Source organism: Lethenteron reissneri, chromosome 17 (genome assembly GCF_015708825.2).
Source record: "Lethenteron reissneri isolate LAM-NWPU_2019-01 chromosome 17, ASM1570882v1, whole genome shotgun sequence".
Taxonomy (NCBI): domain Eukaryota; kingdom Metazoa; phylum Chordata; class Hyperoartia; order Petromyzontiformes; family Petromyzontidae; genus Lethenteron; species Lethenteron reissneri.
In genome coordinates, this window is record NC_083795.1 from 12,394,838 (window position 1) to 12,407,679 (window position 12,842).

Below are 12,842 nucleotides of genomic sequence, written 5' to 3' on the forward strand. Positions count from 1 at the left end.
GACATTTATCATTGTGCGTCTGTATCAGGGGTGTCCAAACCTTCTGACCCTAACGGACACCCGGACCAAAATCATGAACTGACCGAGAGCTCTGCTGAAGCGCCCCGGGGGGTACTCACGTTTGGCCTTAGTTGCCAGGCCTGAGTGTTCCTGGTGGGCCTTCATCCAGCAGTGGAATTGAAAAGTGGCATTATCATTTTACAACCAGGGAATTCCTCAAAGAGAGAAGCTCTCCTGATGAAAAAAAAAGAAGGCACAGGGTTACGATTCGGAAATTAGTTGTTGCTCAAAGCGTGAATTTTCTCGTGCAAAGTGAATCTTGTTGAAAATTGAGCCATTAGCACCCAGCAGTGAGACCCCGCAGTGCGAGCTACAGGCCGTGCCGCTGAAGGCTCGCGCACTGTGCACATCCCAGGGTGGCGTCTCCACAGGACACCCTGGCCCCAGGGCACTGGGGTGGCCTATGGAAACGCCACCCTGCACCGCGGCTTAATGTCTCACCTAATATTCTCCTGGTTACCGGTCGCCCGAAAAAGAGCACGTGACGAGTAGCTGCAGTCATACCGAGAGGTATACTGGATGCGGTGTGCCGGATGTGGCGTGCTAGGATGTAGGAACATTGTGTTTGGGTCGCTGACCCAGACAGAATCGTTCTTACGCGCCCCTACCAGGCATCTGTGAAAAATATCTTTATAGCTCATCTGATTCCTCCAGTATAAACACATATTTTGATTCTAATTCTGAGAATGAGCTAAAATTATGTCCTGCCTGGCACAGAACCAATGGTGTGTCCTCCAGCCTCGCAGCATTACACCCCCCCCTCCACCTCCATAACATTCACCAGTTACTCTGTCCACTCAACCTGCCGCACATCCCAACCCGATCCTAACCCTAACAACTGTCACCAAATTCCTCACTCTAAACATGGCCTTCAACCGCAAAACCGAGCAGCCTCTCTGCACGAGCTCCCCTCCTGCCGTAGCCAAGTCCACTTCACCGGGGCGCCATCAGCCCAGCCCTCTCGCCCCCAACCACGACTCTCGCAAGCACTAACCCCGACCCTCCTCTTGGCGGTGAAAGGTGGGGACCCCCCGTCACGATTACCCCCCCTGCCCCCCCCCCCACAGCCGCCGGAGAAGCACTACCGCGCGGCGGCACGCCTACGACCGCTTGCGGCGCCGCCCGCGCCCGGACGGGACGACGGCCGTAAGCGTGAGAGCGGCGGCGGCGGCGGCCGCGGCGACGGCACGGGAGGAGAGGAGGAAGAGGAGAACGAGGATGAGGAGGAGGAGGAGGACGATGACGACCGGGACGAGGACGAGGCGGCAAGCGAGTCGTCGGGAGGCCGGGGGCCGGCGGTCCGCACGTGCCGGCTGGAGGCCGAGCTTGGTGCGGCAGGCGGCCGACCTGGGCGAGGCGCAGGCGCGCTCGCGCCAGCTGGGCCGCGAGAAGGAGGAGCTGGCACGGCGTGTGGAGGAACTGTCTCGCCAGGTGGACGCCAGCGCCGGGATGATCGCCGCGCTGCGCCAGGAGCTGCTGCGCAAGGAGAGGGAGCTGCACAGCAAGGAGCAGTGAGTGGTCGCGCAGTGACATGCTGAATACGTGTGTATGTGTGATCGAGCAGTGATTGAGCAGTGACATGCTGAATACTGTGTGTCTGTGTGATCGAACAGTGATTGAGCAGTGACATTCTGAATACGTGTGTATGTGTGGTTGAGCAGCGATCGAGCTCACCGCACTGATTCTTTGCATTGTCGTAATTCTATTTCAACATTCAATTCAAGAATCAGTTCATTTTCGAGTCTCATATTTTCCATCCCGCTTATATTGTTTGTCATTTTTCTTTCTCATTTCCACAGTTTTGCTTGTTCCGTTGCCCTAAATGTAACATTTCCATATCCTTAGAATATAATTGGGATAAATGATAATCAATGATTGATCCTCACTCATGATGTGTCTCATGCCTAAATAATCAATTTCAATCTCATTCGACGATATCACCACATTATAAATGTTCAATGCCATTCATTCTTGACAAGCCTGGGCACGTCTGTTTAATTGTAAAATGACGGTCATTTTGCAATAATAACAGGGTGTTTTGTTTTTTAATAGTTTTGTTTATATTTTTATCTCACCAACGGTGGAAATCCCTGCTATCATTTCAAATAACCCCTCATTTGCTGTGCCAGCCCACCGAATTACATCACAGGACCGAGAGAGGGAGGCTACTGCCGGCAGCCACGGGGAGGCCTCTATCCACCAGAGGAATGACCATGGCTGATGTATCGGTGATGACGCTAGCTGAAGCAGTACTAGCAGCAGATTTACATACACACAGACACACGTACGTGGGACTGGGTTGGCGAAGGTGGGAAGCATAGAAGGACAATACAGTACGACGATTGATGTCGATCTGCAGTATACTTCTCTGATGCCCACAGCGTAGGCCAGCTGTAGGAGCTTCACACCTCGTCCGTGATAACACAATGGTCATGCACAGTTCTACTGCTGGGATTGCGAAGGTGAAGCATGGCTACAATTGAGCTGGGTGATACGGAATGACAATTCATCGTGACTTTTATTCTGGTCAAGCCGGTGGTTGGGAAAAAAATTGTCGTTAAACCAGAAGCATTTGAAGGAAAAAAGTGTAATTCCCAGCTGTAAGCTATATGAATAATGTGTGATAAAGAAGGGTCATTACCCGAAACGTCAGTCATTTTTATACATATTTTATTTTCGGACCACAGTGTTGTTGAATATACCGGATTGCCTTTTATAGGAATCCGAATTAATGTTCGCCCTCTGCTGCTCCTGCAGATTTTCCATTCCTCGCCATAAAACCACCACCGCCATCATCATAACGGAAAGTAAAAAATAATCCTTGCATGCCCGAAAACCACACGGTTAAAACGCCACAGGAAGGTCGTACCAAAGGCTCACAGCCAGCAGTCGTTCACTCGCAAATTACACACCCGCATGGAAACATTCTTTTTTAAATTCTGGACGAATGTTTACTTTACACAGGGCTTCAACGCAGCTGCCTCTGCTGCTGTCGTTGCTTCTGCTTCTTCTCTTACTGTTGCTTCCACTGTTGCTTTTGCTGCAGATTTTTCAACTGCTTACTGCCGCTGCATGTGCTGCATCTGCTTCAAAGTATGTGAAGGGGTCGTGAAGTGGCATTGCGTTAAGGCCGGATCTACGGTGTCGAGTGAGGGCCACCGTGTTCCCTGGCGGGGACGGTTGCGCCAGCTGCGCCATTGATTGTCCGCCCCAGAGTTGAGTTCAACGTTTAGCACCCAGTGCCGGCTATCCCAGTGCCGGATGAAGCGAGTGCGGGGCCTGTAGCACATGTTATGAAGGGGCCCTAAATAAAAAAAAACATTGAATATTAAAGCACAAATGTTTTAACTCGCATAGTAAAGTAATTGTATTTTTTCATTTTCTATACAGCCAGATAATACGACAAATCGCTAACCTTAAGCACACCCAGTCGTTCATAAAAGTTGAAGGCGGTATAGTACTATAGTAATAGAGCAAGTGCAGAATCACTGAACTGGAATTTATAGCTTGAACGCATTTAGTGCGGGGCCCTTGAAAGTGCGGGGACCGTAGCTACTATATATATGTAGTAGCTACTACACGTGTAGCTACTTGTGCTACTAGGATCATCCGGCACTGCTTGAACTGCAGTCGGAACATTCCAGAACGCTGTCCCCCCGGGGGGATGATTTTTTGGCCACGCCACGGCTTTCCACATCGTCTTGTGTTTTTGAATTCCTTTTTGGATATTTTTTTGTTCGCGATTAGTTTGTTGCCCTTCACCCCCCGATTGGCACGGTTGGCTATGTGCAGGTGCGAAAGAAGTTCAACATACATACATCTTAAATCCTGTTTATATGATTAGAAAATTGTAGGGTACGATAATATCCGATTATGGATAAGCGATCCATTATGTACTCTAGTGGTAGTAGTAGTGACTTACGCCAACATATTTTACACTACACCAGACAGCGTATCAAGGTTCCGTTAATATCGCGTGAGAAGTTAATCTCTGAACCTCACCTCGTTAACCTCGGCGCGATAACCTCAAACTCTCACCTCGTTAACTCGGTGTGATAACCTCAAACCCTCACCTCGTTAACCTCGGTGCGATAACCTCAAACTCTCACCTCGTTAACCTCGGTGTGATAACCTCAAACTCTCACCTCGTTAACCTCGGTGCGATAACCTCACACCTTCACCTCGTTAACCTCGGTGTGATAACCTCAAACTCTCACCTCGTTAACCTCGGTGTGATAACCTCAAACTCTCACCTCGTTAACCTCGGTGTGATAACCTCAAACTCTCACCTCGTTAACCTCGGTGCGATAACCTCAAACTCTCACCTCGTTAACCTCGGTGTGATAACCTCAAACTCTCACCTCGTTAACCTCGGTGCGATAACCTCACACCTTCACCTCGTTAACCTCGGTGTGATAACCTCAAACTCTCACCTCGTTAACCTCGGTGTGATAACCTCAAACTCTCACCTCGTTAACCTCGGTGCGATAACTTCAAACTCTCACCTCGTTAACCTCGGTGCGATAACCTCAAACTCTCACCTCGTTAACCTCGGTGTGATAACCTCAAACTCTCACCTTGTTAACCTCGGTGCGATAACCTCAAATTCTCACCTCGTTAACCTCGGTGCGATAACCTCAAACTCTCACCTCGTTAACCTCGGCGCGATAACCTCAAACCCTCACCTCGTTAACCTCGGTGCGATAACCTCAAACTCTCACCTCGTTAACCTCGGTGCGATAACCTCAAACTCCCACCTCGTTAACCTCGGCGCAGTTACTTCGTCCGCGCCACGTCTGCCATTTTAGTGATGGCTTTCTCTTATAATCTCCTGTGTATTGTTTCTGATGTAGATATGTTTTCAATCACAATTTTAATACCATTTGTGATGTCCGCAAAATTGACAAGAGACGAATATTTTTCATTGAGAATTATTTTTGTTTAATGGTATGGCTGGCTGTAGGGGGTTGACAGAACCGGCCCTAGACCTTTGGGGGCCCTAAGCAAAATTTGGTTGGAGGCCCCTTTGATGTATGATTTTTTTCACCCACTCGCGAGCAGTGACTCTAGGGGGCCCTCTGCTGGCCACGGGGCCCTTTGCAATTGCAAGGGTCGCTTAGTGGCTGGGCCGGCTCTGGGGGTTGACATCACGTGGTGTTCAGAGGAAAATCCCGTGGAAGATGATGTCGTCACGGAAGCACTTGAGAAGTCAAATCGCCTCCTGTTTACACTCCCCCTGAGTGCAGCTTCCATTCAACACGAGGGGATGATGTGCGTTTATTGACAAAGTGATCTCCTTTAGAAATCACTGCTGCAAGGCGGCCACGTGGTTCATCAGGGCAACAGAGACACTCTTAGACGAAAAGCACTGAGATATTGGCTTTAAATCCTGATGTAAGCCATCGTCATTAGCCATGATCAATCCACTGCTGTATGAAGGCCACCCCAAGCCATCACCATCGCCATCGCTCATGGTCCTGCGCTGTAATAATATTCCATCTGCACGGTGGTTGATTTCACTGGCTCCGTCTCCGTGGCGGACGCGACACTCCCTGGCGCGTGCCGTCCCTGTCTGTGGCTGCCACCGCCTCGGCTCTGTCTCTCAGCCGCTCGCCATCGTCGCCGCTTCTCTTCCAGGGTCGCGTCCTTGTGCCCTCACTCCCCACGCCCCCCCCCCCCTCACCGATAGCCTGAACGGTCAACGCGACGTCGCAAACTCCCACGTGCTTTTTGTTGTTGTTGAAGATTTGCTGGTTTATCTCAGGATGTTTCTGTTGCGTGTCGTCGCTTTAAGGTGTTCTCTGTTCATATTTTGTTTGTTGCGGTTGCACCCGACTTAAGAGCCGCATGGCTCACAGGGCATAGTACCTAATAAATTAAATGAATGAAATGAAAACTTGCTGGGCTCTAGTTGCCCGCGATTACAAACCAGGTTCTCATGTGCAGTGAGTTGATGGTTTTTGACCTGGTCACCGATGACTGCAACATTGACATCCTAATTTAACTTCTTGGTTCTTTCGGTAAAGTCACGTAGAAGGGAAATAATAAAATAATGAAGACAGCGTTCTGAAGTCGCTGTCTTCCCGACAGACCTGTTCTTCACCTGAGGACGGCTGCTTGCGTTGTGGCCGATTCGTCGTGAGAATTATTTTATAATGTTTTATTTTTATTATTTTATTATTTCACTTCCACGTGACTGTACCGAAAGAACCAATAAGATGAATCCCTGCAGTCACGAAAGCTTTAAATCGAAATTTTAAATCCTAATTTAACTGAACGATTCACTTGACTTGCCCGATTATTGCAGCTCCCAAGAAGGAAAAACAAACGTCGGTTTGACTCGCCACGTGACCGCCACGTGCGAGCAGCTGGGCGTGTGGGACAGCACGGCGACCCCCTGGCGTGCGTGAGAGGTCACCCGAAGGGATCGACCTTGGAGGTTACAGTCTGTTCTCCTGCCACGCGTCTTATTTTCATAACGCGAATTGGATGTAACGCGGTGAATGCGTTCGGGAACACATTTGTTCATAACGTGGATGCGAGCTGGATACAAGGCAATGGAGTGGACGGAATTACGTCTCGCGAGTGCTACCCAGACGCCTCAGTTTTTGTTTAGCCTGCGTGCGCATCTTACGTGTTACCGCAGACTGTGCTTCGCCCTATATTATATATTATTTATTATAACGCGATTTTCCCATAAAGCGGTGTTCTTCAGGAACGCAACCACTACCGCGTTACAGGAGAACAGACTGTATTGTAGTTCTGTAGCATCGGCCTTCCAGAAACCGCTCTGTGCTTTGTACGAGGGTTATTTTTGGTTCAAGCTGCCGGGTCGGCCGTTTTTGGCCGGGTCGCTTCTTAGATCAATGGGCCTCGCCCGAAATAAGCGGACTGCACTGCAATGGACATTCGCTTCGTCTCAAAGACGTGGCGGCAGTGGGCAACGTTGTAATATAATTAGCCCAAAAGCGACTTATTAGCGCAGAGCATGACAAAGTGTATAAAATATGCCCAGTAATTACAACACTCCTGATTAGTGACATGTTAGAATTTTACCCACTGCCAGTTGTGACTAATATGAGAAGGAAAAAACACGACCGACCTGTGTGATGGGTGAGTAAAACACAGCGGCATGGTTACGAATCAGCCTTTACTTCTTTATTTAACCAGGAGATTAAACAACCCAGTTGAGACTCACGCAAATAGCATCACCTCTCTTGCTAGGGTTTAGTACGGTTGGCAACGTATGGTGCAAAATAAGTTCAACATACATACTACCCGGGTTAAAATGAAGACAGATGAAGTCCACGATATTTAAAAAAATGTGAATAAGGCTAAACGAGAAAGTGAATTGCACTTACACATTTTTTAAAAAATTTGCACGAAATTTCTTGAAGAGACAGTCCGTTGTTCTTCGTCGTCGTCGTCGTACGGCTGAGGTTGATGTCGAGCATCAACTATCATTTTAAATCGCCGGATGAAGCCGGTTCTAATTACCAGTGGAACGTTGTGCTCAAATAGTAAATGTTGTGGCTTTTACCCTCCAGCACTCCGGTGTATGCCGAAGTCGTAACGAATTGGCGCTGTTTGTTTACACGGCAAACCTTTACTAATTGGCTGTGTCCGGTGGCTTTGGGCTAACGACACATTCATATTTACGCGATCGAACCCAACAATACTTTATTGTGAGTATCATGCGTAACTTAGCGTTGAGGTGGCCAGTGAACCAGATGATTGCGTGAGGGATATCGGAGTTGCAACGCTCGGACGCTGTCTCCTGGGATGCCTTCTGTCAAAGGAGGGAAAGTGACCGGCGACGATGACGATTCTAAAGCGAGCCGGAGTTGTTTAGTGTTGGCTCGACGACCATGAAAGGGCCTCTGCCGCCACGTCCCCCCGTGTGTTCCATCATTCCCCGGCGGTTTGTGAGCTCACGGTTTACTTTGCCGTCGGAAGAGCCGCACGTTTACACAAACGTGCTTTTCATATGTGATGGGACAATGGCGCTTTTGGCGCTGCGGTGGTGAGATGTTAACTACCTCGCCTGGTGTACAGGAGGTCGTGTGTTCGATTCCGACCCTGACGCCTGCGGTGTATTTGGAGTTTACGTGTCTCGTCTCCTCGTGGTCGCGTGGATTTTCCTTCGGGTCTTACGGTTTTCCCCTCCACATTTAGAATCAACATGCGTTTCGAGTATTTGGCTGCTATAAATGTACGCGTGGTGATAAGCCACTTCATTGGGCTATCATTTGTGGGCAGGTTGCGTGTGTAATAGAGCTGTATAGCTCAGTGGGCCTTACCTGGTATAATAAAAGCTGTTTATAGTTCTGTAGTTTAAATACTGGCAACGGGCCTTTCTGCAAAGGCGTGAATCGGGCACATTGAGAGAGGCGTCTGAACACTGAGTGGCTCTTGTGCAGATTGACGGAGGAGGAGACATATTTAGAGACACAGATAGATATAGGCAAACACAAAGAGAGAAAGAGACACGGAGACAGAAAAACATGAATACAGACAGACACATTCATGCGAAATATAGACACGTGGAGACAGACAGAGAGGCAGAGACAGACTGAAAGCCACTGACAGGGCCAGGCAGATAGAGCAACAGACACAGGGAGACAGACACACAGCAATAGAGAGAGACAGACGAAGGCATAGAGAAAGAGACAGACTATCACAGCGATAGACAGACGTACACAGAGAGACACAATTAATACAGCGACAGGCACAGAAAGCGAGACGAACACATTCATATGGATGGAGACACACACAGTCAAAGGCACACAGACCCTGAAAGAGACAAACAGGAAAATGAATACTATTTATAATCAACGCTTGCTCATAAAAGACACTTCTCAAATTGTGACGGAGTTGTTTTAATACAGAAGAACGCTTCCGCTATAAATCAAATGTGGTACCAGCACACCACTGCCAACACAGAAACGTAATGTTTTGTTTATTAGAGAAAAGGAGACACACAGTGAGAGACAGAGACGCTGAGGATTTGGGATTCCCAAAGGGAGCGGCGGTGCCGCGGTTTGGGCACTGCGCTATGAATCCGGAGGCCTGAGTTTAATGCCAGACCACGGCTACCATCAGTGGCGAGTGATGTTTGAACCGGTTCTGGGTCTCCACCTTCCCCAATCCGCAGTGACCATCATGGTGAAGAATGGTTGACCAACTCCCATGACTAATACAGAATGCCAGTGGGTGGGGAGTGTATTGACAAATCGCTGTCAATTATTGTGATTATTTATAATTCATACATTAGTTGGTTCATAATATCACCCCCCCCCTTCCCACTTGGATTTGCCAATGCTGAGTCATGACAATCCCTCGAAACCAAGTCAGGGCGAGGGGCCGTCCATAAATGACGTCACGCACCTAGGAGGGGTGTCAGACATTTGTGACGATGTATGACGAGTGGGGGGGGGGGTTTGAGAAATGTGACGTCACATCAAAATGTTGCATCTTTAAATAAATATAGACAACACGTTCTACTTAATTAAATATACTTTTTAATAAATGTTTTCTCCTACAACATCAGAGTTCAGCGCCACATTAAATACGCACTACAATGACAATAGTTTAAAGCGATTTGAAGCATGTTTTATTTTTTGGGGGGGGGGGGCAGAGCTTTGTGACGTCATATTTGACGGGGGGGGTCTGACTTTTTTGACGCCGTGTGACAACAAGGGGGGGGGCGGTCAAAAATCGTCCAAAATCGCGTGACGTCATTTATGGACTGCCCCCGAGTCTATTTTGTTGAACCAGATGAGAACTCAAGAGGCCAGCGAGATCGATCGAGTCTCATGTGAGAGACTTTGCCTGGCGTCACCGAAACGACGGAAGAAAACCAAGTCACTTGTGGCGTGGAGGTGGCGGGGAGGCAGAGGCGAGAGTTGAATTCTTCCACCTTCGTGTGCGCAGTCCGCTTCAGGAGCAGCAGTCTCAATCACGGTGGCCCACACAACAAACTGAACCTCGCCCATGTCAACACTGGGCAAGACGGTGGTGGGGCAGGGATTTGTCATAGCGGCCAGCGGTCACAAGAGGGCGACAGAGGCCAAGGCAGTTGCGACTGGCCAGGTAGCAGGTTCCCTTTGTGGCATGCCATATAAACAGCCCCCCCCCCTTTAACAAGCAAAACAAACAAGGATAGCTATCAGTTGAACACGTAGTAGGCTTGCGTTACATCGTGTAAATATAGATGTGTCCTTAACCCCGCCACCACCAGACAGTCAATTAGTGGGGGTTTTCACATAAACAAAACGTGTCAATTGGTTGCTATTTCAGCACATCGGTGTTGGAGAGAGTAAACCCACGACATTTACGATTTGAGTACGACGTTTCGCTGCTGATTAGAACCGGCTTCATCAGGCCTTTGCCAGAATTGTAAATAAGTCTTCCAGTTTCGGTATTAAGGATAAATACCCCTCGTGTAACCTTATACATGCTGTTAGTGAGCACCTATTAAGGTAGGAGCAACGTACAACGAGGGAGTCGTGTGGCTGACACCGTACCAGACCACCTTTGTCTCCCCAGTGCTTATGTTTACACACGGCGCCAGGTACTCTTTTAAGGCTGAGTCGACCTAGGGGTGGCCCGGTGCCAGTTCTGATACCACTTGCCATTGATGTTAGCCGAGGTCAGGAATTGAATTCAGATGTCCGGATTTGCCATACAGTCCATCATCCCTCCAGGGTCGTTAAACCTACAACCACTTTGTGGACACGTCAACAGTGGTTGTCATATGCAAACGGAAATACTCTTCACACGCCGGAGGAATGTGGAAGGCCACTATTCTTTGAGCGTTGCAGACAGGAGATGAGCACCGATGCCTCGAGACGCGTTTGAACACAAATCACTTCGACGTTTGCTTCATCAACAGCTACAAATGTCGCGGAAATGACGTGGTGTGTATAAAAGAAGAAACTAAACGCGGTTGGTATGAAATCCGGGCCCTGCGTGGTGCCGATGGCAGTCGCGTTAAGGCAGGATTGTGAGCGAATTTTCAGAGGGGAGCCGCCACACATTTGAAACCATTGGGATTTGACAGCAGCACGATGATGGGATGCGTCAGGGGCCGCATTACAGGCCGTCAGGGTCCGCCGATGGCCTGCGGGCCTTGCAATGAAGAACCGATGCGCCGCTATGGTATCATTATTTACTATTATTTCGCTTATGTAGCCAGGAAAGGCTCACTGAGTCTCAAGGCGACTCGTTTTCATGACGGTCCTTGCCAAGTTTCTGCAGTTTGCGGAGAGAAGGGGGCGATGATTGCCATTTAGGTTCCAAAGCGACTTCAGTAATTTGCGGTGTATTTTTTTCCTTCAAATTTTGGAGAGAAAATTATTGTTTTCGAGTTTCCGCCGCCGCCGCCGTTGAATGCGACAACACGTGGACAAAGATCAGACGTTGTGCCATACTTCAAAGCCATATAACTCCTGGTAAATCATAGTTGCGTGGTGGGGCAAATCACGTCAGCTCTGTAAAGAGTCACGCTAAGTCCGGGTCGTGCTGGCGAGAGACTCACCCGACGGAACGTTCAAGTTCAAGTTTCATTTATTAGGTATAGCCCTGTGAGCCATTCTGCTCTTGAATTGGGTGCAACCACAACAAACAAAAAACTAAAACATGAACAAGAAAACATCTTAAAGTGAATATGTGACCAAGTGCAAACAGAAAATCCAAGAAAAGACAGCAAAATATTGCAGAAAAAACACCGTACACCAACGCTGTGTGCAAAAATCCCAGTGGGATGCAAGTCAAACAACAACAACAACCACAAGACAACTTAGATTAAGGCCATCAGTCTTAAATTTCGATTTAAAGCTTTCGTGACTGCAGGGATTCATCTTCTTGGTTCTTTCGGTAAAGTCACGTAGAATGGAAATAATAAAAATAAAACATAATAAACTAATTCTCACGACGTTTCGGCCACAACGCAAGCAGCCCTCCTCAGGTGGAGAGCAGGTCTGTCGAGTAGAGAGACTCTGTCTACTGGAGAGCAGGTCTGTCGAGTAGACAGACTCTGTCTACTCAACAGACCTGCTCTCCACCTGAGGATGGCTGCTTGCGTTGTGGCCGAAACGTCGTGAGAATTATTTTATGATGTTTTATTTTTATTATTTTATTAATTCCATTCTACGTGACTTTGCCATCAGTCTTACTCCGTACTACAACAAACACGTGCTCTCGGCACTCGATTGCCAATGTAGGTACTATGTTGGAACTTATTTCGGGGCACCGTACGTAGCCAACCCTGCTAATGGGAGCCTGTGAGCAAAGCGAACCCGTAACTGTGTTGATTCTCGTCGGATTTCCGAAGCCAAGCAGGGTTTTTTGAGCCTGGCTAGAGCCTTGATTAACTGACCATCATACACAAATTAGAATGTCACGGGGACTTCTGCGGGGCTATGCGGTGGGCAGCAGAGGGCAGTGGAGACAATCTCATTTTCGTGCTGTACTCTACACTCCCACGTCTATGCTCCCCGCCTTCACCAGACCTCACTGACCAGCGTGCTGAAGCGTGGTCAAATGTACTTGCACGGCATGGGCAGGCTCTCATCCCGCCGTGGGTCGACACAAAGAGCTGTACAACATCACGTGGCCGGTTTTGCAGCACCGTGGGGTGGCTAGTACCACGCCCGGCCGCCTTTGTCTCCAAAGTGCCGATGTTTACAACGCAATAGCAGGTACTCATTTCAATGCCGAGTCGACCTAGGGGAGGCCCAGGACCAGTTCTGGTATTCGTCACCGGTGTTGGCTGTGAATTT

At 48.7% G+C, this 12,842-nt stretch overlaps 1 protein-coding gene across 1 annotated transcript in view; it reads left to right on the plus strand.

The window, feature by feature from the left end:
- The window catches only part of FBXO41 (F-box protein 41), a 69,747-nt gene that overhangs the window by 3,960 nt on the left and 52,945 nt on the right, over window positions 1–12,842 (plus strand). Inside the window, exons 6-7 of the mRNA XM_061552680.1 lie at window positions 416–456; window positions 1,128–1,571. Of these exons, the coding sequence (XP_061408664.1) occupies window positions 416–456; window positions 1,128–1,571 (485 nt within the window). The remainder of the gene's footprint in view (window positions 1–415; window positions 457–1,127; window positions 1,572–12,842) is intronic.